Source organism: Lemur catta, chromosome 25 (genome assembly GCF_020740605.2).
Source record: "Lemur catta isolate mLemCat1 chromosome 25, mLemCat1.pri, whole genome shotgun sequence".
In the NCBI taxonomy this organism is placed as follows: Eukaryota; Metazoa; Chordata; class Mammalia; order Primates; family Lemuridae; genus Lemur; species Lemur catta.
In genome coordinates, this window is record NC_059152.1 from 2,682,150 (window position 1) to 2,708,052 (window position 25,903).

Here is a 25,903-nt window from a genome sequence, read left to right on the forward strand (position 1 = left end):
AATTTAAAAACCAGAGGGTCTCATTAACTTAGCCCACCTGAAAGAATCTATCACAGGGTTGGAAAAAACAAGTCAGAATCTGATTAAAACTCACACTTCACTTCAGACAGCTTTTCAGATTGACCTGTCTGCTTCTACCGGAATGTCACACACAGTTCTGGAGATTAAAAAACGAAAGCAGGGAGCTCTGTCTGAACGGTGATGCTGAGTGAAGGCCCAGAACTGCACCCTGAAGCAAGATGGCAGGAACTGAGGTACAACATGCCTCTAACTTGTGGAGCAAATGATCCCTCTTGAGAAAACTGACCAACTGATTGACAGAAGTGTAAAGACAGCACAGTTTTTTTAAATTACTAAAAGGCATGATTTAGTTGAATGCCAGTTGCTGTTTTAGCAGGTAAACTATTCAGTTGCCAACAGTGGCAATTTTATTTTTTAGCTCTATTTATGATGTCACAGATTAATTATATCACAGCTTATAAAATTTATTAGAAGACTTAAAATGTGAGAATGACACCTGGACTGCCAAGTGCCTACAAAGTTTGTATATAATTCCCAAATTTACACAACTCTATCCTCTGTTCTACACAGTTCTCTAATTAAAATAAAGACTGCCTTTATATTTTTTTTTTGTCTATTTCAGGTTGAATATTTGGGGACAATTTTTCTACTTTAGTTTTCTACTTCTATCTACATTATCAGTTAAGTGTAGTGATTTCAATAGACTGACTTATTATGCAACATATTTGACTAAAAGAAGACAGATTTCACTTGTTTTTTTCAATTCCCTCTTTCCTGACACAAGTGAAGAGTCGGGGAGCAAGGCTGCTCCAACGAGGCACCTTAACTGGCTCAGCTTCACTAGAGGTGGAAGGAGATGTGGACCTTGACTGGATGTAAAACTTGACGCTCGGGTTCCGTACATGTGTGTTCTCAACGGGATCAGTCTAGGAAAATAAGTCAGGAAACACAAAAAACCCAAGAAATCACTTTTAAACAGTGTGCAGCTTGCAGTCAATTTCTGTAAGGCATGATTATGACAACATTTCTTAAGAAAGGAGGATGACAAACTTTAGTTTGAATATTCACGTTGGGACGTGTCATTACACAAAATCATAACCGCTAGCTGTAATGTAAACACGGGTTAAGACACCAGTAGTGAGCCAAAGGCTCCTTCCCAGTCTTCACTGATCCCCTAACTTGGAGCACTCGTCTCCGCTCCGTGTTCCGTATTTGTATTCCACATGGAACTTCTGTCTTTCACAAAATAAGTCATATATGTGAAATACATGCAAAATATTTGATACTTAATAGAGACGTACCCTACAGATAAAGAGATAATTTTGTCCTTAATAAGAATAAAATTTGGTCTCTTACTAGTCATTTACTGAAAGTAAAAGAAACTACCTGTCAGCTCCATGCTGGTGACTAAAGTAAATCTCCTTTTTATTTTGTAGCAGTAGAAATACCAGCACTTACATCCATCCAGTTGCAGTCTTTTAAGCCAAGTATGTTTAGAAATTAAAAATGCTTTGGGTTAAAATTTAGCATAAAAGATCTGATGGCAATTTTCAAAATTACTAGGATTGAGTTTTTAAAATGAAAGGGCAATGAAGACAATTTGGAAAGGAGGTTAGGGAACTTGTTTCCAATAGGGTGTACAGCAAGAACAATGCTTAGATCAGAAATTACAAATCAGTAAAAAGGGCATCAGCTTAAGGATTTTAAATATAAACTTAAAATTTTCCTTTGTTATTATTACGATTACTATTTTAGATGGAAGACATGATGACAATAATGTACCCCTTAGAACTGCCAGGAAGAAAAGATTCAGGTGCAGTCATGAGAATGTTTTGACAAAGTAGAATTATTTGAACAACTGATTAAAATAATAATGGCCCGTGCACCCTTGTACTCGAAACTAAATGAACAAACAAAACCTCTTTAAAATTCTGGGCTGAATAATAAACGACTGGGAATAGATATACTTGGAAACAAAAGGCTTCCCTAGAAATTAACTTCTCAGCTCTGTTTTCATCTCAACAGAACTCTGGGCACATGGCTTCAATCTCTAAGGCTACAAATTATTTTCTCAACTTAGGGATATTTTCCCATCTATAAATAATGTATACTACTATGGATTTATGATACGTTACATATGCAGAAAACAGTAAACTTCTGTTCAATCTGGAAAATTTTAAAAATCTGACAGATGCTCGGGAGGGACAGGCTAGCAGGCTGCAAACACTAAGGCAACCCTCTACTGCTGCCCGGCTATGACCTCCCAGGATGGTGGGCATAGACAGGTATTGCAGCAACCCCAAAACAAGGCTTTGGTGGGGCTGATCAACATGGCTACCACCAGGCCTTACCCTTTAATTTTTAGATTTTGGAGAAGTGAGGAATAAGGGTCTCAGTGAGGGAATCTAGGGGATTTGGAGCAGCTAATGATTTACCAACTGCTAGGAAAGTACTTCAACATTTTAAAAACTGGGACTGCTGAACTAAAGCTTACCGGCTGAGTAACAGCTCTGCATGTGTGATGTGGCTGATCTCATAAAAGTACTGTCCCTTGTGAAGCTGGAGAACCAGGCCTGAATTCTACCTCTTGCCTCCAAATTCAGTTCTTTCTGTTTTACACAGGCATCTCCATGGCAGAGATACTCAAAGTAATGTAACAATCATGGAGGCTGTTACATTATCTCATTTCCTGACAGTGAATTTTTTTTAGTGTGTTAGTTTTATTGTAACAAAGTAACTTGTACACTTCTAGTGTTTAAAACTGAGTATCATCTTACCAGTGAAATAAAAGAAAACTTAAAAATGAACAGGTACAAAATTACAATAGAGAACATCAATTCCAAATGGGATCCTACAAGTTCTGCTGATTCTTCCCATCAAGTGACAGGGCTCAAGTCATCATTAGGAGAAATTTTTTTTTAAAGTGTCGTCTTAAACTGCAAGGATGTCCATTAAACATCACAATTACACATGCCAAAGGAGAAGCCACGTTGACAGTGAATTCTGACTAGGAAGAGGACAGTCAAGGAAGAAAATGGGACTCAAGACAAATTCTGCCAGTTCACAATTTTATTCAGGGACAGCCGGGGAGAACGCAACCAATTTAAATCATTAATCTGAAACGTGACCCTGGACTGGGAATAAGGCAGAAATGTCTTTTATGTTCTAAAAATCTCTTCCTTCTAGTTTCTACAAGATTATATACGTGGTAAGGTAAATTAAGAGTTCATAAGGGAGGGGGTTCAGTTAAAATTGGACTGATAAGCAAAGCAGAATTGATACATTTTAAGAACTTAAAACTGAGTGTCCAAGTAGAGGATTTTCTATGTGCAAAAAACTGGGCCATTTTCAGAAAATTTAAAAGTTTCTGACCTGTCACAAAAGCCTTTAGCCCTGAAGCTTCACTGAAACACAGAAAATCAGCACTTTCTGTGTGAAGAATGCTGGGAATAGGACTGAATAGTTAATGTACTGGCTTTGTAACCTCTGGGTCCAGTGACTTTAAAAACTCTTTAAAAATGAGAAACACAGTAACTTGCTGTTTCCAATAGTACTGGTTGACATTTTACAGCAGGCCTGCTCTCTGAGCCATGTAAACGTGTTCTGACAGAAGTTGAGCATACTGTTTGATGCTTTCTTTGCACTGAAATTAGAATATGCTACCTTAAGCCATTCTGTCAGTACATGGTCTAATGGGATGTTTACATCATGAAACCGGCAAATCTAAAAAGCAGGGCTCCCCTCGGCCCCAAAAATGGTTGTTAAAACATTCACCAGCAATGTTTTAGGACCTTCTGAAAACGTGAAATTATGACAGTGTGATATTGGGTAAAGGAAAAATACACCATTAGTTTCATCTGTGATTACACAAACTAGTGACTCAACTCTTGAAGCTTTTAATATATACCTCTTGGCTCTCCTGAAGAATCAGTTTTTATTAAAGTCTAACAGACCTAACTAGTGTTCACCCATCAATAAAAATGAGAGAGAACAACAGAAATGAAGATAGATTTTAAAATAATTTTCTTAGCTGAATGAGGTAAAAGGTAGTTATTCAAAAGCAGAAAATGTTTCAATTAAAAAGATAAACCAATACTAATTGTAAAAATAGAATGAAAATGGCCATACTAGCTTTTTTAGAGCTGTATGCTCTTAAAGTAAAAATCAATTTCAAAGATTAAACAAAACCAAGTTAGTTTCCTTCTAAAAAATTAAAAATAAGTAAAAACAGTAGAATAACATTTGGAGATGGTATTAACTGAACAGATTAAAAAGTTGAACTATGCCATTTATAACAATATTCTGACTTTTAATTTTAAAAACCCACCATGAATATATAATTGTGGTTTTAAAATTACCACTTTACTTTCCAAGTGTGTTTCTCATAAAGACAAGGAACAAAGCTTAGTAAAGATGAGTTAACTCAGAGCAAAAAAAGTTTTAAATATCAAACTTAAAAGAACTTCCCAGGTCTTTTAAAAGACTCTACTAGAAGCTAACAACATTAACAAATTTTAATATTTCATTTCCTTTCTAGATTACTGCCAGTGTAAATAATATCTCAAAAGTGGTATGACAATAAGAAAAATACAGTATCACATATTTTCTTTATCAAAGTTTTAATTATCAGATTATGCTTTTCAAGATGTTATTAATTTTAACTATAATTAAGTGCTTAAGAATGCATTTGTAATTAATAGCTTATTATATTAACTAAGCAGCAATTAATTCTATTAAACTTTCATAATATTCAATGACTCCGGGTTAGGATTTAAAGAATAGACTAAAACTCATTTTAATAACTGGCAATGATTCAGATATCATATGGCAGCAAAGCAACTGATTAATACCACCAGTTATTTTTATACAAAGCACTTAAAATCCTAAAAACAAATACAGTCATTATTAATATTATATTTAAACCATGGAAATTAAATTTTTTGCATGCTAAAACATTATAGCATTAAGTATAAGCAATGAATTGAATAATGCAGCAAAAGCTAATAAATATGATATACATCAATAGTAGAGATATTTTAACTCAATAATCAGATTTATAATAGAATAAAAAAGGGGAAACAGTAAAAGGCAATAAATAGCTAATATTTGTTGGACAGTATATTTTGATATTGTCCAAAGAAGGACCTTAGAAACAAATCTTATCTGAACAGTGTAAGCAATTCACTCAATACTTCTAAGGTGCAATCCACTGAGAAAAATAAATAAGGAATATCTTTATGTAAATGCAATTTAAAAAATGTTTTGGTTAACCGATTTTTTTCCTACATAAACATACTTTAAGGAGTTATTCTGAGGAACAGGCACTAGAAACATCTATTATACTCTAGTATCAGTTTTTACTTAATGCTCTGTCTAAAAAAAAGAGCAAAAAGCTGAATATCAGCAGTATTGTTCACACTGCAGAACACTGTTATACGAAAAGTCCACAACGCTCCCAGAATCTATTATGATTTTTCTAATAAATGATCCTCAAATGTATTCTTAAAGTAGTACATAAAAATAGAAAGGGTTTTTTTTTTTTTCCTTTCTTTCCAAGATCAGGCAACTGTCTGATTTTTAGATGCCTCATTTATCAAGAATTCCTCAAATTATGAGTATGGTCTTCCTAATAAATAATAAAAAAAACCTAAAACTACTTATCTTGAATATGTGTCAATGGGCCTTTTTTACCCCCCAAAATAATTACAGATTTGTACAAGTAGCAACATTCTCATAAGAAACTTGGTTTTTAAGTAAAAGATACAAAGATATGATATGAATTATAAACAGTGGACCTATCAAAAAATAGCTTACATCTAACATGCTGTTTGTATTGGTAAATATAAAACTACATCAACTGAAAAATATCCAGTTTTTATTAATTTTCTTTATCCTTTACCTAGAAGTATTTTGGACACAAAGTGACAAGTAATCTAATATTTTGTATTCAGAACACTTAAACCTCAAACCTCTGGTGAAACAATTATTTCTGTTAATTGATCTAATGATAAAAAACCAGTATTACAAAAGTACTGTATCATTTGGAAAACAGTAAATATAATATTTTATCACTCTAAAACAAATCACAACAACAAATTACTGAAGGTTGTGACTAATAAGTGTAATCTTACTAGTTACAAATAACATAACTTATTTCTCTTTATGAGAATTTCTTCTCAAGTTATTTTCAATATATTGATTTGAATATCTACTCTGGAGAATTTACAAATGTTCTAGAAAAACAAAAGAATGTTAACCCACACATTGGCTATTTATTAATATAATCTCTGCTCCAAACTCTAAAGGAACAAGCTGAAATGAAACATTCAGTGTTTCTCACTAATAATGAAATCACGATGGAACTCTCCCTAACCATTTATATTCAGACATTAATAATACTGTTAATAACAAATTTTTCTTATACTATGCTTAATTATAAAGAATGTAGGTATTCAAATTGTAAACGAGGCTTAATAGTATACTAGAAAAAAGAATATGGGAAACAATTTAGTAATACTACCTCATTTATATGACATTTAAGTTACTTATAAAAATTTTTTTTTTCTTTTTTTGAGACAGGGTCTCATTCTGTCACCTAGCCTGGAGGGCAGTGGTGCAATCACAGCTCACTTGTAACCTTGAACTCCTGGGCACAAGTGATCCTCTCGCCCCAGCCTCCCAAAGGGCTGGGATTAAAGGTGTGAGCCACCACGCCCAGCCATAAAAGTAGTGTATAATTTGTCTAAAAAACATGGCATATAACATAAAATCATATGCTGTTACATTCAAGGCCACTGTTAGGAACGGTAACTATTTGTGTCTACTGAAATGCACTGATGTCCCAGGGACTATTGGGGTTCTGCACTACGCCACTGAGATATTTGTATTTAACTGGTGAATAATTTATAATTCTTCAATCATCTCCTTCACAGGCACGACCACTTTTCAGTGGTTGACTTTTTATTTGTCAGATACTTAATCAAGGAAAACTGAAGGCGACCAGGAAGGCAGATAATCAAGCCCATCACCTCTGCATTTTAAAAAGTTTTGTAATTATAAGTCAATAGATTCTGGTTAATTGTGGCTTATTCATATCCTATAGAATTAAGAGTAAGGACCTTATAACAGTTACTTCCTTCAAAAAATTTTCCTTATTTCAAGATTCAAAGAAACGCTCCAGGCGGCCAAGGCCCCAGAAGTCTGCAAGGCAAGTGAGATGTAACTAATCCATAATAAAATTAATCAGAAAAACAAAACCTCTCTAAATTATAACCTGATTAAAAAAGTTAAAAATTTAGTCAATTCACAGGCTGATGATTTGAACTTAATATAATTGGGCATACAACATTTTGGTCTTCTCTTGTAGAGGTTATATAATTTATACTCAGATTAATTTGATAAATCCAAATACCTAATGGTTTTAACTCTCTACAAATCTCAAAATAACCAAGAACTCAATTGAACTGGCAATCTGCTAATAAATTTCAGTAATTAATGAGATCTCAGTTGAATTCAGAAAGACCAGAGGATGCAGTAGGCCACCCTACTACTTCCCGCGTTCTCCATAAACCAGAGAATTCCCTGATCTAGAACTCTCAAAGTCCAAGAATCCTGGATTTAAGGTATTGATCAATATCAATGATCATGAAGGTGACAGGTGAACATTAAAAACTTATATCTATTACTGACTTTTCTTTTTCTTTTTGGAGTCAGCATCTCTCTCCGTTGCCCAGGCTGGAGTGCAGTGGTGCAATCATAGCTCTCTACAGCCCAGAACTCCTGGGCTCAAGTGATCCTCCCACCTCAGTCTCCCAAGAAGCTAGGAATACAGGTCCATGCCACCACACCTGGCTAGGCTTTTTTTTTGTTTTTTGGTAGAGACAAGGTCTTGCTATGTTGCCCAGGCTAGTCTTGAACTCCTGGCCTCAAGTGATCCTCCTGCTTCAGCCTCGCAAAGTGCCGGCATTATAGAGCCACCACCACACCCAGCCTACTTTACCCTTTCTAACCTTACTATCTTAAATAGTATATCAAAAATCCCAACAAACAGTATCAGCTAGCCTATGACTTTCAAACTGGGATTATGCACGTATATACATGACTGGTGTTGGGATGAAGGGTGGTTTAGGAAAATGTGAGACTTTTCCACATATAGATTCCCCACTCTAGGCATATCAGAATCTTGTAGCATAGGGATAATGGTGTACCCATTTCAGGAGAAAAACAAGAAGCTAGCATTAGCACTGGAAGATGTTTATAGTTTGCTAATAATAAATATATAAAGACTTATACATATTTTTTAAATCTTGGAATTATCTTAGAATACAAAGGATTTATTATTAACATCTCCTCAAATCTACACATATAAGATATTTAGGGAGATTCCTTTGAACTACATTTAAAAAAAAAAAAACCCTCTCAAGATTTCTCCAGAACTGATTTACATAAAACTGTAGTCAATAAGATCTATAATTTAAAAATCTTGTACAACATGAATTATCACGTTTTCTTTACACGTAACTAAAATTACTAAGAAATACATATTTATTTATTTGTTTGTATCATATTCTTATTTGGAAACTCATTTACTTTGATCGATTTAGAAAGCATACTTTAGTATTACTTTTTCCCCCCAATCAAAATAAAAAAGATATCTTATTATCTTAGTAGTTTGGTTATAGAAATTTATATGAACATTCCTAAAGCTTTGCGGCCAAAGCCAAAAAACCAAAAAATAAAAGAAAATACATAAAAGCATAGTAGCAATAGCAGGAGCAGCAGCACAAAGCATGCAATAAATGTAATAATATGTCACAAAAACGTTAACATGTTCTGCAACCGCAGGCAAAAGGATGAGAGACGGGGTAGAAGGCATCAGGATGGGTACACAAAGTGCAATAGTCTCTTACACGTCTGCCTTTGCTAGCTGGAGTACAGGATGGAGAGCGCTTCAACAAAGAAAGGAGAATACTACATGTTACAAATATTTACACATGTAAGACTCTCAGTGACTACTAGGGCATTCACAGACAAAATATATGAACATACATATAAAGCCACATTTTCAGATAGGTTGAAAGTACGTACATTTTCAGGAAAAACTGGAGGAAAGGACAGTAAAGAAACAGTTGCTCAGATTAGGGCTAAGGTGAAGCATAAACTTTTCATTGGCCCATGTACAAAAACAGTGACCCACAAAATAATCCTCCATCAAGTGATGGACAATTTCTTTTCCTGAAAGGTTGGCAGTGGCAAATTGAAACATATGAGAACAAAAAGGATCTAGATAATTCTGATTTAGCACTGGCAAGTATTTAATAAGAGATTTAATTAAGTAGCCTTGTTTTAAGACATTTACCTGCCAAATTCTTACTCTTTTCAAGGATGATTCTTTTAAATGATAAGAGCTAAATATGACTTCAGAATTAATGATAGTGGATTAAAATGAAAACACAGTTATTTGAACAATACTGTCTATCCCAACTAGACATTAGGCTTAGTCAGAGGAGGGACCTTCGCCTTTTTGACATTAAAGCATTAAGTAATTAGAAAACAGTAACAATTATCTCAAAATATTTTTCAAGTTTCTGAAACTTTGTGATGCTCAAGCAGAACTTCACAAATATAAACTGCATTCAGGCCATTTCCTATATTCAATACAACCTAATGTTTATTGAGAGTTTATGATATGTCAGGTACGGTGCAGACAGTACGAGGGATTGAAAGATAAATACGGCATGGCAGTTCAGAGACTGGTAGGGAGACATAATGCCAGCAACAATGTGACAACTGCTATTGTAGAGATATGTACAAGGTTTGTATGGGAACCGAGAGGAGGGAGTACAAAATTTTTATGAGGACCTACAGAGGGGAATTTATACACTGGGGTCTACAGGAGTTAGAGAAAATTTAAGAGAAAAGTGAAAAGTTCAAGTACAAGAAACATTGCTTAATATTATGGGCCTGATTTTAGTCATAGGATTAAAAATCTTTACAGTATGTGTTTTAAATTTCTGTCTTCTACCTATTCTCACATGTAATGAACCTTGCCCAGGTATAGATGAAACTATGCTGCCGAGCCTCAGGTTTCTGGGATTGCTTATGATAGAAGGTAAAAGAAGCTGGGTGAGAAAACAATGTTAAAATCAACAGATTAATGAAAGCAGCTAGGAACCATGACAAATTAATTAAATATTTTGGAACATCTTAGTATGATTCTATATGAGGTTAAAACCAGTCTAGAACTCAGCCTGCCAATACTCTCAGACTACTTTCTTCTCTTATATTCCAGAATACAGGCAAGGAAAACAGTATTAAGAAGACCACACAGTTGGACTACAGATACTATCTCTATTCTTTTATATTCCAGAGCTTTAATTCCCTGATTTACTCTTTCCTCAGTATACCAGAGTAAGACAACTTACAAAAAGCAAGCTGAATACATTCCCATTTGCCAGGCAAGTGGCAATTTCTGTTTTTGTGAACTTGGACTGAATGAACAGAGTGTAGAATTGCAAATTAATAAAACTCAAAACTTACCTAGCATATATTCCACATATGACATGTTTATCAAATATAAAGAGCAAACAGCTCATTGACTTATATGGGAGAAATACATGACTACAATTAGTATTACCTTTAATACAGTCAAGCCAAGCGGTTTTTGACTCAACTGAAAAGAAAACAATGAACCGAAGAGAGTAGGAAGTTGCTGTAAACTTGGGGTGACAGTCTCTGCGTCTGGTCCACTGGGATCAAGGGACTAGATCAGGGAGAGAAATGGGAAAATCCAAGCTGCTGAGCTCCATTTGCCCCTCACCCAGTTACCTAGAGGACAAGGCTGGGCCCAATATGGGCTAATCACAGACAGTCCAGGATTGGATATGTGGGATTAAGGGAAAAGATGAGAGTAGAAGAAGTAATTTCCGCAGCAGACGGGATCTTGGTATCTGTTTTACTGCTTTCTTAATACCTCACCAGAGTGGTCTCAATTTCTTTTCTTTCTTTCTTTTTTTTTTAATCTCATGGTTTTTATTTGTGTAACTCTAAAGGAAACTGATGATGAAAAGGCATCTTGTTCAATTTCTTATAAAATTAACTCACACTCTTCTTTATCTGTCCTAAGCAATGCTATGCATAACCACTTACCACCACACTTCCCTATTCTCCCAAAGATTGAGAACCCTAAAAAGCCATTCTTATTAATCGGAGAGTAATCTATTCCTTCTTACTAATAGGAGAGTGCCGTGATAAATAATGGTTAAAATCACTGAACTAAATATTTTCTAAGGTACTTTTCTCCTTTAAAAGTCTATGATTCCACATGTAGATAAGCCCAAATGCCTACACCCTTACAGAAGCAGAGTGTGTTGAAGAAATATTCCGCTCTGCCCGACTGCCTCCTCTCACTTTCCGAGAGGGAAGGACGTGACTGGTATTACACACGCTCCTCTGCTTCTGTCAAAGCTACTCGTACACACGGAGGAATGACTGAACAGTGTGACTTAAAATGAAAGTATCCTGATCTAAACATCTTCCCCTACTGCCAAAATCCCAGCATTCACATTTGAATTTTGAATTAATAGGCAAAACATGCTGAGGAAAAATTAAGGGTGGAAGAGTGATTATGTGTACTGTTTTAAGTAAAGAAATTATGGTTTTAATAGGCCTGTGTGGGTAGGTCAAAGTAGGAGGAGGAAACCAGAAGGCAATTTGAAAGAGGACGGGCAGGGATGGTAAAGCTCTGACAAATCAGAGGGCACCATGAGAACTGGACTCTTGAGGGCAGAGAGAGAAGATCAAGGACGTAGACACCAAAGGAAACTTGATTTCTGCAATTCTGCTTAATACTAGCATCATTCCCTCCTATACCTACAGTTCTAGCTGCAATTCAGATTTTAGGTCTTCAACATAATCTTTTCTACAGCAATGAGACAGAAAACAAACAAACGAAATAGCCAGAAGCATGTGTACTACACATTCGAGCCTACTTACTACAGAGGCTGTCACATATTATAAGCATCATGCACAATATAACTAGATTTGCCACAGAGAACAATCAAGATTTGGTTTGTCCCTTAAGGATCCAAATGCTTAACAGAAAGGGAGCTACAGAAGAACTTGAGTTTTATGAGTTTTAAATGTCTTGGATGCTGAACTCAAGCATGGCAAAGATTGAATACCGCTGTTCAAAACGTCATTCCACTACAACTTTGAGCATAAGATGAATGAATGATAACTCTGGGAGAGGCGATCACAGTTACAAACTATAAAGAGAAACAGGTTTGTGCCATAAAAATATAGATTAAGAATATAAAATATTTTTAAAATGTGAGCTCACTGCTGGCCTCCACCTGACTGACAAAAATCATTTTCCAATGGTCATGTGATTCAACAACTACGAAGGAAAGCAGAGTGGTTCATACCGGCGGGTGGAAGTCTGAGTGATGAAGAAAGCATTTAGTGAAATTGAATTGATGGACAATAAAGGAAGCTGAAGGGAATACAGAAAAAGGGAGGGAACCAGCTTATTAAGAATAAGGAAATACTAACCAGTATTATTGAGGGCATTATATACACTGTTTCTTTAAATCTTCAAACCTTATGAGATTAGCTCTATTATATTATTCTTATTTGTCAGATGAGCAAACTAGGGCACAGAAAGGTTAGATAACTTCCTCCAGTCATATGCCTAGAAAGCAGTACAGGCAGGATTTGAGCCTGCTTATACACTTAACCAATAAATCAGGAGGAGGAAGCTTAGCATGCAAATGAATGGGAAATCATGCCTTTTAAGAGCTGGAGTACGAATCAAAGATTCGGCAGCTTTTGTGAACTCAACTCCTTTTTACTTTATAGTAGGGGTCCTTTGTACTGCTATAAAATTTGGTTGTATGTTTGATTTGCACTTATGCTGCATAATGGTGGGTGAAGGAAGAGAAAGTATATACTCCGGGAGGAAATTAACAGCAGGCAATGGCTGTGACTTGGGGCTCAGGCATGACAGCCAGGTGGTGCCCATGACAGAGGGCCTGTGACAGCGAAACCAAGCCAGGGACTGGATGAGGCGTGCGTTCCGGTAGGGGCTTCTGCTGAGAAGAGCTTATTTATTTGCCAAAATACTACTGTTCCTATTTTTATAATCAAAGATTTTTTTTTTTGTGGGAAGAAAGGGGATGGAGAGAACAGTCAGAAAGAAAAATGAAAATGGTTTTCTAGTGGAAAGAATCAAAATAATTTATTCAAACTTCCTTCTCATTCTTTTTAAGGTAAATGATATCTTTATAGAAATACCATATTCAGTATTTTAACATACTGAATAGCAGATTATAACGTGCAATACCACTGTACATCAAGAGGATTCTCTTTTAATCACAACATAGAATTAACCAGAATAATTCTTTGTCTCAAGAATAACAAAAGTTTCCATTTAGAATAAAAATGTGCACACTTTGATATGAATAACTCAAACATATCAAAAATCACTTTTTTGTTCAATAATTTTAAAACATCCAAATCAAGAGGTTCCTTTAGTGGAGATTATGCTTGACTACTCTTCTGAGCATTGTAAGTATTCTAACAAAACATTTATAGAACGTCCACTGGTTTTAAAAACAGTTCTATGTGCAACATTTGCATTTGAACCCATTTTATTCCCCATTTCTACAAAGACTGAATGTTCAACAAGATAACAAAATGCTCCATGACAAGGATTACTGTGGCATTTAATGTGGAATAGAGGGAATGTATATGCTAGGCAGTAACGTAAAGAGAATGAATTATACACATTTAATAGGAACTTCTAAATTATTAAATCTGTAGAATTAATTCTGGAGAGAAAACGATAATGTAGTCCATTTACAGTGCACATACCACGTTAGCTAAAATCACTTTTCACATTAGAAGAAAAATTCTGTCAGCATTAAAAATTGATTTATACTCTATTATTGTGTTATAATAAAAGCTATTGAAGAATTTAATAAAAAGTCACTTTTTCTGATTATACAGCCAGAGGTTTATTTGTAACCAACATAGAAATTAAACAGTAAAGTGCTGAAAAGAAAAAGGTAAAATAGAAATTACCATGAAAAATAAAAATGAGCAATTATTTATATATATAGTGATAATAATTAAATAAACATTTCAGTCTTTAGAATTCTTGCAAAGAATGGAAATCAGAGATTCTCTGATGGCCAACGCATTTTTCAAGTATACTTTTACTTTATTATGTTTAATAATGATAAAGCCTTCATTATATTTAAGATAAGAAAGAAGCATATTTTGGCCCACAGGTAAATTTTCAAGTGTGATTATTTCTAAAACTGACTGCATTACTAGGCAAATTCTTCAAATCAATTCACTGATCTCTTTTACTGAAGGATGCATTGGTTTGAAAATCAAAGACTTACGTCATCCAAAAAATCAATCAGTGAAGATGAGGAAGAAGAAAAGGAATCCTATTTAACGAATACAGCAATAAAAAAATAGAAAATATGGATGAAGCAATTTAATAAGAACAAATAATAAATCAAAAATTTTATAAAACAATTAAAAGGCAAATGACATTAATTCAAATAAATAAATGAGAAAAGTAGTCACTGTCATTGTTCTCAAGAAACATCACTTTTTAAAGAGTGATTATTTTGCATTTTCCTAAAGGAATGTAATATAATTCACATAATGTGCCTAAAATGTAATACAATGAAGCTCATGACAAATCATTAATAATCGAATTAAATATAAGCACTGTAGAAGCTAACAACTAAAAGTAAGCAACAGAATCTCTGCTTCTAAGTCTTCCCACTAGAATGGAAGTTCTCTAAAGGAGGGACTTTTTCTATTTTGGTTGCTATTGTATTTCCAGCACTTAGAATAGTGCCTTGCACGTAGATACATGATTATTATTTGTTGAATAAAGATACAACCACCAACTTAAATTTTCGGAGACAAAGTATACTTTATAACATGAAATTGATTTTTTTCAGCAAAGAATTTAAATAGTGAGGAATGATCAGTATTTCATTAGTATAGAATCTGCCTAACAGAGTCTGTATAATACTTTTAACAAAAAGCATTCCTTATTGTATACTTTCCCAAAAATTGAATTGATTTGGACCAGGAATCAGCAAAAATACTCTATTGTGAGCTCCAACATTCTTCTCTTGCTTTTTTTATTGTGGCTCTATACTTTGGAGAAGAAAAGTGTCAAAATTATTTCAAAAGTTGGGATTGTTCTGCTCTTACTGTTTCTTAGGCAAGATGAAATCGCTGTTACATCTTGTAATGACTCACGTTTAGACCTTTGTTAGACGTTTTGTTCAATACAAATGTACAGTCTCCGTAAGAATGCAGAACATATTCCTTTCCTAACATGTTTTTGTTTATGTAAGATTCTAGGTCCTCTCATGTGGGATGCAATAAAACTTTTATTTTAAGAGAACTTTAAATCACAAAGTGAATTTTAAATTGACCACAAAGGATATTTGAAGAGTTTAATACTTACTTCAAATTGATCCAGAGCATCGGTAGGCGTATTCAAAAATGCCAAGAAAGAATGCTGTGAGTCTTGGTGCTCTATACCTAGAAGACAGCAGCAACTTTTTTTTAAACTACAACAATTAAAACTAATTTTCATGGATAGCCTTTCTTTCCTGTCTGAATCCATTAAAAGCTGTTCATAAACTACTGTATTTCAAATCTGATCACTATTTTAACTTTACATATTTAAAAAACTAAAATACCTTAGTGTTTCCTAGAATATCACTTAATAGTTCAATTATATCAGTTTGCATGAAATACTTGCTTCTAGAGGTATCTGAGTTATTCAGTTTCTTTTTCCATACAGTACATCATTAGAAAACACATTAAATGTTTTAGTAAATTTGAGAGAATTTAAAAAGTAGGACATAAAAAATCCTGTTTAAGTCTGATTTTCCAAGCTAATTTAATACCAAACAAGGTTTGTGCTTTGAAATACTCTTATCAGCATAAACTATGCACTGACTAACGTAAATAATCTTTTATAAGAAAATAATGCAGTGATAAAACAAATGTATTTAATTATAAAAACACTTTGTCAATCTGATTTCAGGAACTATTTTATTGGCAGGATGAAGAATCCAAGCCCAACTTTTCTTAGATGAATTTATAAAAATGCATACATATCTCTGGGCTATGGTATTAACTTTAAATGCGTAATTTCCAAGATAATTCTTAAAACATACAAATGATGATAAATACTAGGGAGGAAAAAGCAGAAGACAACCAATCACACATTTTTGACTTCCATATCCTTAGGAATTGACATCAACTGAGTTTGTGTGCTTTTCCTATTATCCGCTCATAATATAACATAGTTACAAGATAAGGCCATATGTTCAGCAATTCATTCAGTCAACAAACACTTATTGAGAGCCTACTATGTGCCAGACACTGTTCTAAACACTGGGGAGACAATAGTAAACAAAGCATTAAAAACAACCCTTGCTCTCATAATATAAAGACCACATCCTATTATCAAGTAGTATAATACATTATAGCATACAGTAAAATTTTATTCTCCAATATTCAAAATCCTAATAAAAAAGCTATGTTTAACATGTCTTCATAAAGCAATCGGACAAACTTAAGTCTCTTTTTTTCAAATTCAGGTCTATTCTAAAAAAATGCAGTCAAGGTCACCTGGTGTGCAAGTCATACTCTACAGTGGTCTCTTTCCTCTTAAATCGCCTTTAGGGCTGCAAGTTGTCATAAGTATTCTTTATCTTCTCCTCACTAAATAATACATCTCCCATCTACTCTTTATGAATTAAAACCTAGCTTGATCTTCATTTTAGCCTGATGGCTTGTGCTCCCAATTTGAGTTCCTATTCACTTTTTCTGGTTTCCTTCCTTTTCTTGTTCATTAAGAAATTCAATCCACTAAAATTTATTGAACACCAACTTTTTTCAGGTTAGCTCCTTTATGTGATTTCTCTCTGTCCTTCCCCATTTTATAAGCACATGCAGAGCAGGGCTGGGAAATGACAGGAAAGCACTTAAGTCTAATAATGTGAAGCCCAATAACTAGTTTAGTTTCTAGTGATAGCATTTGTCAGAAAAATTAACTTTGAATAACTGCATATAAGATACCCCCTTATTTAAAAAATAGCATTCTAAATTTATTTTTTTTAAATCTTCACACTTTTAATGCCCACATTATGGAAAGAAAGCTTAAGAAGTTCATGGAATAGAGCTATCAAACACTCTGACTATTCACATCAGTGGAAAAATGCTCAAGTAAAGTTTTCAAGAAAATGGTAATAAATCCTAAGAAATTCCACAGGGTGAGAAATTTAAGTAGCAAAATGGAAGACATCACTGAAATGTCAAAATAATTCTTCCTTACCACATTGCTCTATTAATAGTGAGTTAGATTAATCTTTAGTTATTTCATACAGTTTCCTCAACTACCCTGGGAGTGAATCCCCTCCAAGATTTTGTACATTCTATGCACATAAAAAGTGCTAAAAAAAAAAAAAAAAAAAAAAAAAATCCCTGTTCAAGTACCCTCAGCAAATTCTGAATGTTAACATGTTAACACATGTTGCCATTGTCAGAGTGATTGCCTCATACTATAACATTTGAGAATATTATAAAATAAGAAAATTTTTTCCAGTTACAAAAATGTCACTGATGTAATAGTCCATGCCACTGAGAAACTAATCAAATTTATGACAAAGTGACTTTTCTGTTACTATAAAATCATTAAAAAATGTATATTAAGTAAAACAACATGACAGAGACCAGTCAACCAAATATGTGTGTATGTGAACATGTCATATATATACACGTACACACACACACACACACATATTCATACATGAGTGCCAGAACTGCTATGTGGGTAATTCTCCCACCTACACAATAAGGTGATTCGTATGTGATAAGGTGTATTCGTAACAGAACAGTAAGTTGTGGTTGATGCAAACACACATTCCCATACCCTTTTCAGATCTCAGCTCTTCAGTGTCCTTTATCAGCTGTTCGATTTCTGATAGTAGTTCCAAGTTCTTCTTCTCTGAATCTTTTAGTTTACTTAAATAAGAAAAAAGAAAAAATGTCATTAATTTTTACTGCTGGTTAGTGAGCCATCTTGAATGTAGCTGGACTTCATTTGGTTTAAACATCCGTCATACTAAATTAGAGGACTACAAACAACTGCCAGAAGGACAGATACAGCCTGCCACCTACTTGTATGTAAATATAGTTTGACCAGAACACAGCCAGGCTCATTCATTCATGAGTACTGACTAGAGCTGCTTTTGTACTACAATAGTAAAGTTGAGTAGTGGTGATGGAGGCTGTAATGGCTCTCAAAGCCTAAAATATTTACTATCTGGCCCTTTATAGAAAAAGTTTGCTGACCCTGAGCTATATTATCAAATTAAAAAATGCTATAAAGTCAGAGGTTAGTTTTAGACTTCTATTAGATTTCGTTCATAGGCAACCAACCATGAAAGTGGAGGATATTCATAAGTAGGTTTACAATTTTTCAATTTGACTCGTGTCCCTGATTTATGTACAAATGTATAAACTCATGTCCTGGGCGTAAGGAGAAAAGATCATACTTATTCCAAATTACAACACAGAGAATGACATTCAGTAGCTCTTTATGCTGAGATTAATTGGTATACTCCAGAAAAAGTTCTGTCCCTTTTCAATGCCACACAAGCACATTTAAGGAAAGCATATTTAATTTGTCTTTATTATTTATAACAAAAGTTCATAAACAAAAAATTTACATGTAACTTCTATCCAAATAATTTTTGACAAATGTAGAAATTATTCTAGTAGGATATTAGTCAATCTTACCATTCTGTTATGATGTTAGATGCTTTAACTTTATTAAGCTCTTCTTGGATGGCCTGTTTGGCTCTTATTTCCGCATCTAGAGCTGACTGCAACTCCAGTCTAGCTGACATATCCAGTTTTGCAAAACGACGCATTTTCCAGGGCATATCCTATGAAATGATATGACTGTGTTTTTAGCTCCATCCTATTTTAACATTTAAATTTAGTAACCCAAGTGAATTTGGAAGCTACTTATAAGCACTATCTTTCTCTAATTACAGAATAAAATAAAAACATTACTTGTGAAAATGTATTATTTTTCATTAAACTCAGAAATAATTATAAATACAGACAAATGAGTTTTTAATAGTTATTTCCAATAATGGCTATCCACACAAATTACAGTTAAGCAGCTACGTGTTATGTTTTCCTAAACTGAAAAAGACTTAACTACCTGATTTCTCATGAAAAACTATACAGAGGGCTAAAGCCTAGACAAACTGATATAAGTAATCATATTTATTATAGTGTTTTGGGAGCCTTGTTTTTTCTAATATGATAAGCCTCCACGCAAAATGATACAGCTTACTGTTGCTCGTGTACCCAAGCTGGAATTTCTTAATGCTTCCAATTCTTCAGTCATTTTAGAAGCCAAGGCCTGAAGATACCCTCGTGCATCCTTTTCATCACTGACCCTAGAATATACACAAAAGTAAAACAGAAAAACTTCAGTGTGATATATATTATTTTAAAGCTTCATAGAGAAATAAGTGATACAAATTTAAATATATTCTTAAATAATTTATTTCAAAGGGTCTACCATAGTCCTATTGTCTATCAACAGCTGGGAAGGTGACTGTACTGTTCAGTTATATATATAACTTAGAGCTGGTGATGTGTAGGAAAGTCCGAGTTACTCATATCTGATAAATTAGTCAAACTTCACCCTTGAACCACAGAATTAACTCTTTAAATCTAACATTTAACACACATGTGTATGTGTGTGAGGCTTTCCAAAGAATATTATGATTTCTCATTAATTGGATTTTGCCATTTCATCTTATAAAAACACAACACACCCATCTTAAAACTGAAATATACCAAATTTAGAACGTTTACGTTTGAAGTAGGATATTCTGCAAATATTAGGGATGTATCATAATTAAGTTCTTCTGTTTTCTAAAATGATCAATAACATAATAAGAGAAAAAATTAGAGTCTACTGAAACCCAATTTCTACTTACTATCTTAAGGCTATCTAGCTGATAAAATTATTATGATTTTAGATATAAAAGTTTTCCCATTATATTCAATAGGAAAAATTCTACATTTTGGAATTTCTCAAGAAAAAGTTTCCATTTGTTATATCTCCTCCAAAATAACAGGGAAGGGGGGGGGCGGGTGGAGCCCAGCACATAAAAATCTATAAAATAAAGTCCTATCTCAGAAAGAATAAAAACCATTGGTATACAGAAAGCCATGTTGTACAGAGAAAAAAAATAGAATTGAAATTTGAGATGCTCTGAAGTATATTCTAATACACTTTTGGGAAGACATTTTGTCTTTGTATAAAACGGTTGTTTTCACAGATAAAATCCAGGTCACTGAAGCTATGAGGAAAGTATATCTCAGGTAAATCAATATGTATCCATGATGAATACAGCAGACATGTTTACATCTTAACCCTTGCTTTAGCATCTTATAGAATTTAAACTTCTTGAGGAGTCAAATTCATATCTATCTATCTTAAAGAGGCCCTTTAAAAGGGGTTTGGTACTCTATGTTCTCAGGTAGGAGGCTTTTTAGAATACAAGCAAAAGAATCTAAAAAGAGATGAAATAAAACCATTGTAAAAAGTTGCCCACTCTAGTGACAGTTACATATTTTAGGCTCTACATACATGTACATATTTTTATTGCCTTTTAAAGAAAAATGGCTTTAGAAATTATTTTAAGAAAGTTTGTGCAGTAAGAGGCTTTTTCCTTCTAAAATTCTTTGAACTTGGCAATCTTTTCATTTAATCATCTGATTTATAGTGTAAAGCATAAATGGGGATGGGGGAGATTACCGTCTTTAGGGTACAAGGATACTATGTATAGTAACAATGAAGAAAACTGTATTATCAATTTAAGCGGCCAGGCTAATCGACCCCAACTAGTGCTGGTTTAAGCTTCGGAAATGCTGACTCGATCATTCCACAATCATTCACAAAAATACATTTAAAAAACCACTCACCACTGAATTATTTCTGTGATTTGGGCTTCCCAATGTGCAACGGATTCCTTCTTGTCTGCTAGATCTTTCACCTCTTCTTCTAACTGCTGGTTTCGTATACTTAAGTTCTCATACAAAGTGGTAAGCTGAAAGGCAGTTATAAGATGTGTGACTTTTAGGACCAGGAATTCAAGATGCTCAGATACCTGTTGTTAAATCTGATAACTCATCATTTTCTACTCAAAAATGCTTGTCTTTTTATTATCACATACACTTCTGGTCAATGAATTTGGAAATATGAAGTACTCTCTGAATTCTCCTGCTACCTTTTCTGTGAACATTCTCTATTTGCCTGAGGAATGGCCTATTTCTGCTGATGACGTCATCTCATTTGTTGTCTAAAAATGTCTTTATGTCATTTCCTTTTTTAAAAAAAAAACGTGCAATTTCAAGCATATACAAAATGGACAATGTAAGTGAATTCCCATGAGCTCACCACTCAACTTTGGCAATGATCACCTGCATGCCAATCTTGTTTCATTTTACTCCTGTTCTCTTATCCCCTCCTGTATCATCACATAGGTAGTAACTGTTCGAATTTCCAGTTATTTCAACAAGTCAAAAAACTTAATTTGTTAAATTGAGTCATGACACCAATCAGTAAACACAACTTAATGGTTTGATATGTCTTTTAAGTCTATTGTATGTATAGGTGCTCCTCCATTTTTATTTTTCTTGTAATTTATTTGTTGAAAAAAGTAGGTTGTCCTGTAGTTTCTACATTCTGAATTTTTGCCTTCATTTTTGAAAGATACTTTTGCTATATATAGCATTCTAAGTTAGCAGTCATTTTACTTTAGCACTTTGAGATGCCATTCCTTTTTCTTCTGAATTCCATTTTTTTTTTCTTTTTCTGATGGGAATTCAGCTTTCAGTCTAACTTTTAGTCCTTTTAATATAATGTCTTTCTTCTCTGGCTGCTTTTAGGATTCTATGTTGGTTGTTAGTTTTGGGGGCATTTTTCCAGGATTTGTCTAAGTGGGGTACAATTTCTATTTATCACCTTTAGAATTTGTGCTATCATTTGAATTTGTGGTTAAATATTTCTCATAGGCTTAGGAAAATTATGGGCCATTAACTCTTCAAGTATTACTTCTGCCACAGTCTCTCTTTTCTCTCCTTCTGGGAAACCAAATATTTGTATGTTAGAGCTTTCTACCATGTCCCCTATTTCTCATATCCTCTTTTCTACATTTGTTATTCTTTTTAATCCCTGACCATACTTCAGTCTGGAACTTTTTTTTTTTTTTTTTCCCACATATCCAGTCCTTTCTTTGGCTTTCTCCAATCTGTTGTTATTAATAAAACTTTCTATTGAGTATTTTGGTTATTTTATTTGTTTATTTAAAATGAGTTTTAAAAATCCATTTATGCTACTATTTAGACAGTTTCCACATTTGTACATGTCAGCTTTATAAGATTTTATGAAATGAACTAACAGTATTCTTTCTGAAGTCATTTTCAATCAAAGTCATTTTTAAAATGCTTTAAATCCTTATGTAGCATTTTTTTAAAATACTAAATAATCACGGAGAAAATAGAGAAATAGAGAGCTATATGGAAAACAATGGAAAATTGAAAAAGAATGAAAAATCTCTATTTTACAACTATTTAGTCATTGTCTTTCAGTCTGTTACTAATAATAACTAATAATTGAACATAATACTTTCACTGTAGGAAAATTCTAAAAATCATCATAAAATGCAGTTATTTAGCCCTTCTTATTTAAATGTAAATAGAATTATTAAAATTTCTGGTTAATATTAGGATTTTTAAAATTGTTAAGAATTGGCACAAGATATGCAGAACAGTGGCAGTTTGAGAAAACTGAGGTACTAACTGGAAAAAAATTCCTTTAAGTATTTGATATTTTATTCATAAATATTGCTACTTCTAAGTTCAATACACGGTTCTGTTCTTTATTCAAGTTAGAATTTAGGCAGAGTTGTTTTCTTTGGATTATCATCTACCCCCGGTATCATTTCTGCTATTTTCAGTTCTGCTTTGGGAATATGAAATCATGCTTGTTGTAATTTCTCCAAGTTTGGCCTAACTGTCCCTGCTCTTCCCACAGCGGCCTTAACTTGACCTGAACTTGTCTGGCCTGAATTTAGCCAGCCATGATAGGTAAGTGATGAATAAGTGAGGAAAAAATAAAACAGAATAGGTGGAAAGTGAAATAAAGAATAGAGGCTCAAAAAATAAATGAGACAGAATAAGATGAGAGACACAAAACTCTCTCTACAGAAGACTCCTGTCACAGAACGGTAAAGCCAAAAATTGGCTGTATCACATAAGCAATCACAGCTTGTAAGGAAGACTATTACACCAAAAATGTATAGCAAATATAAATTTAAAACCACAATTCCTATCACAATGTTGAACACCTAGCATATGCTCAATTCATATAAATGAGACTGAATCACTCACCTTATCAAGTTCACTTGTCAGCTTTTTATTTTCTTCGGTTAATAACACTTTTTCTCGTTCATACTGTTGTTTGAACTCATTTTCAAATTCTTCCCTTTCACTTTGACTAACACAATTCAAAACATAAAAGGAAAAAAAAAGAATTAAAGGTCAACTGGAAACGTAAAAGGAATTATTTTTGGAATAGTTATGTAATGTATAGATACCAGACTGACCTCCACAACCATTATTCACATAGAATACAACGTGATTACATGACAATGACAGGTCTGATGAAAACACTTTCCAAGAATTTACAATAATGATGACTTGTTCACTCGTTCATTTAAAAAATATTTATGGAGTGCCTGCTAGGTGCCAAGGAGCTGCTGAAGGCCCTAAGGACAGGTCCTGTCCTCATGGAGCTTGCGTACATTCCAGTGGAGGAGGACTGGCAATAAAAAGGGAGTAACTGAACTAATTTCAGATAATAAGTTCTACAAAAGGAGTGAAATACGGTAATGTCCTCAACAGTATCAGTGAGGGGGGTGGCTAATTTAAATTGTATAGTCTGAGAGGGTCTGAAGGTTAATGAATAAACTACCAAAATGAAAATAATAACTGCCATCTGCTTCATATTCATTACGATTTATCAAAGACAAATTAGTCTGAGACCAAACTGACACTTCTTTGTGTATCTGCACCACAATATGCTTAGAATATACAAAGTCATGGACACTTCAATATTTAAGATTGGGTCAGAGTCACTTTCTAGCGATACTAATTGGATTAAGAATAGTATTTCAAACATTTTGTTCATAATTAGAAACTAATTTATATCTAAATTTAGACATTTTTAAAAATTTGCTTTGAAATAATTTCATTTGTATAGAAAAATTAAAACAATAGTACAAAGAACTCCTACACACTCTTCACTCAGATTCCCTAAATGTTAACATTTTACTACATTTGCTCCATTATGTGTGTGTGCACTGACTTTGTTAGTCTTCTTATGAACCACTGAGAGGCAGCTGCAGATATTACACCTTATTACCCCTAAATACCCCAGTGTGTATCTCTCAAAGTCAAGGACACTCTCTGCCATGACCATTAAGCAACCTTCCAAATTAGAAAAATCAACATTGCTAGAATACTGCCATCCAAATTCACAAACCCAATTCAAGTTTTGCCAACAATCTCAACAAAGTCTCCTTTTCTTATCCAGTCCAGGATCCAACTGGGAAATGTGTTGCATTTAGTAGTTATGTTTCTTTAGTTTCCTTTGGTCTAGAATAGTTCATCAGTCTTCCCTATCTCTCTCAACAGTTTTAAACAGCACAGACCTCTCACTGTGGTAGGTGTGGTATTCTCACCTGGAACCTCTTCCTTCGGCCCCAAACAGACAGCTCTGTGGTTCACCTGTTCCCCTCCGTCAGGATCTCTGCTGCGCAATGCAGAGAGGCGGCTCATGCAGGTAGGTACCCGCCATGGTGTTGTTGGTAATTTGGACCAGCTGGATCTCAGACCCCTGGGATAGCGTTCAGGTGCTAGCGGTGGTGGACTAGGTTAGGTCATACCCAGCTCCCAAGTCCCTGGATGACATGATTGAATCTGGGGGGACCAGAGGCCGGGCTGGCAAACTTGCCCTCAGCCTCCCTGAGTTCAGGAGCTGCTGTGATAGTGAGAGGTGGGGTGATCTCTTGCTCTGGCAGAACGTTTAGGCAGGAGAAGAGTACATTCAGCAGCCTAAAATCCAGAAACCTGACTATCACTGGTAATTTCTCCTGCTCCCTCATTTCCAGGCTCTGTCCTTCTGAATCCATCCACTTCTCTGCATCTTCACCAGCACCACCTGAGACCCACCACCTCATCTCTCAGCCGCATTCCTCCCTCCAGTGTGCTCCTTCCAGTCCATTCCCCACACAGGAGTAGGAGTGATCATTCAAAAATATAATTGTGTTACTTTCCTTTGATGGCCTTAAAAAAAAAGTGCAAATGCCTTATACTCTTTCACGATCTTACCTCTATTTTCCTTTCCAGCCTCATTTCTCATCACTCCACTTTCCATCTGTGCTTCCACCACAGTAAACAGCTTTTATTCTCTGGATGTGCTACGCTCCCCTCTCCCGTCAGACCTCAGCACATTCTCCCACCTCTGCCTGGACACTCTGGACACTCTTTCCAGCTATTTCTTTCTTGATTTCTTAGGTCTCAGCTTAAAAGTAATTTTGTCCAGAAAGTCTACATGTACTCAAGTTACCTTTTGTGCCTCTCCTACCTGTGCCCCTAAACTTATCCCATTTGCTCTTCTATCGTGCTACATTGTAATTTTCTATTTACCAATCCTGATTTTGGTCTCCTTGAGGAC

General features: G+C 34.4%; 1 protein-coding gene across 7 annotated transcripts in view; it reads right to left on the minus strand.

Moving 5' to 3' along the window:
• Window positions 1-25,903, minus strand: part of CDC42BPA (CDC42 binding protein kinase alpha) — a 153,562-nt gene that overhangs the window by 34,353 nt on the left and 93,306 nt on the right. For 4 of the 7 annotated variants that reach the window (XM_045537157.1, XM_045537154.1, XM_045537156.1 and 1 more), the window contains 7 exons: window positions 23,557-23,662; window positions 21,088-21,212; window positions 19,442-19,547; window positions 18,874-19,022; window positions 18,005-18,096; window positions 15,524-15,600; window positions 843-947 (listed from right to left, as the gene is read on the minus strand). In XM_045537157.1, coding sequence (XP_045393113.1) covers window positions 843-947; window positions 15,524-15,600; window positions 18,005-18,096; window positions 18,874-19,022; window positions 19,442-19,547; window positions 21,088-21,212; window positions 23,557-23,662 — 760 coding nt within the window. The remainder of the gene's footprint in view (window positions 1-842; window positions 948-15,523; window positions 15,601-18,004; window positions 18,097-18,873; window positions 19,023-19,441; window positions 19,548-21,087; window positions 21,213-23,556; window positions 23,663-25,903) is intronic. The other 3 variants (XM_045537155.1, XM_045537159.1, XM_045537160.1) reach the window with 1 other exon arrangement.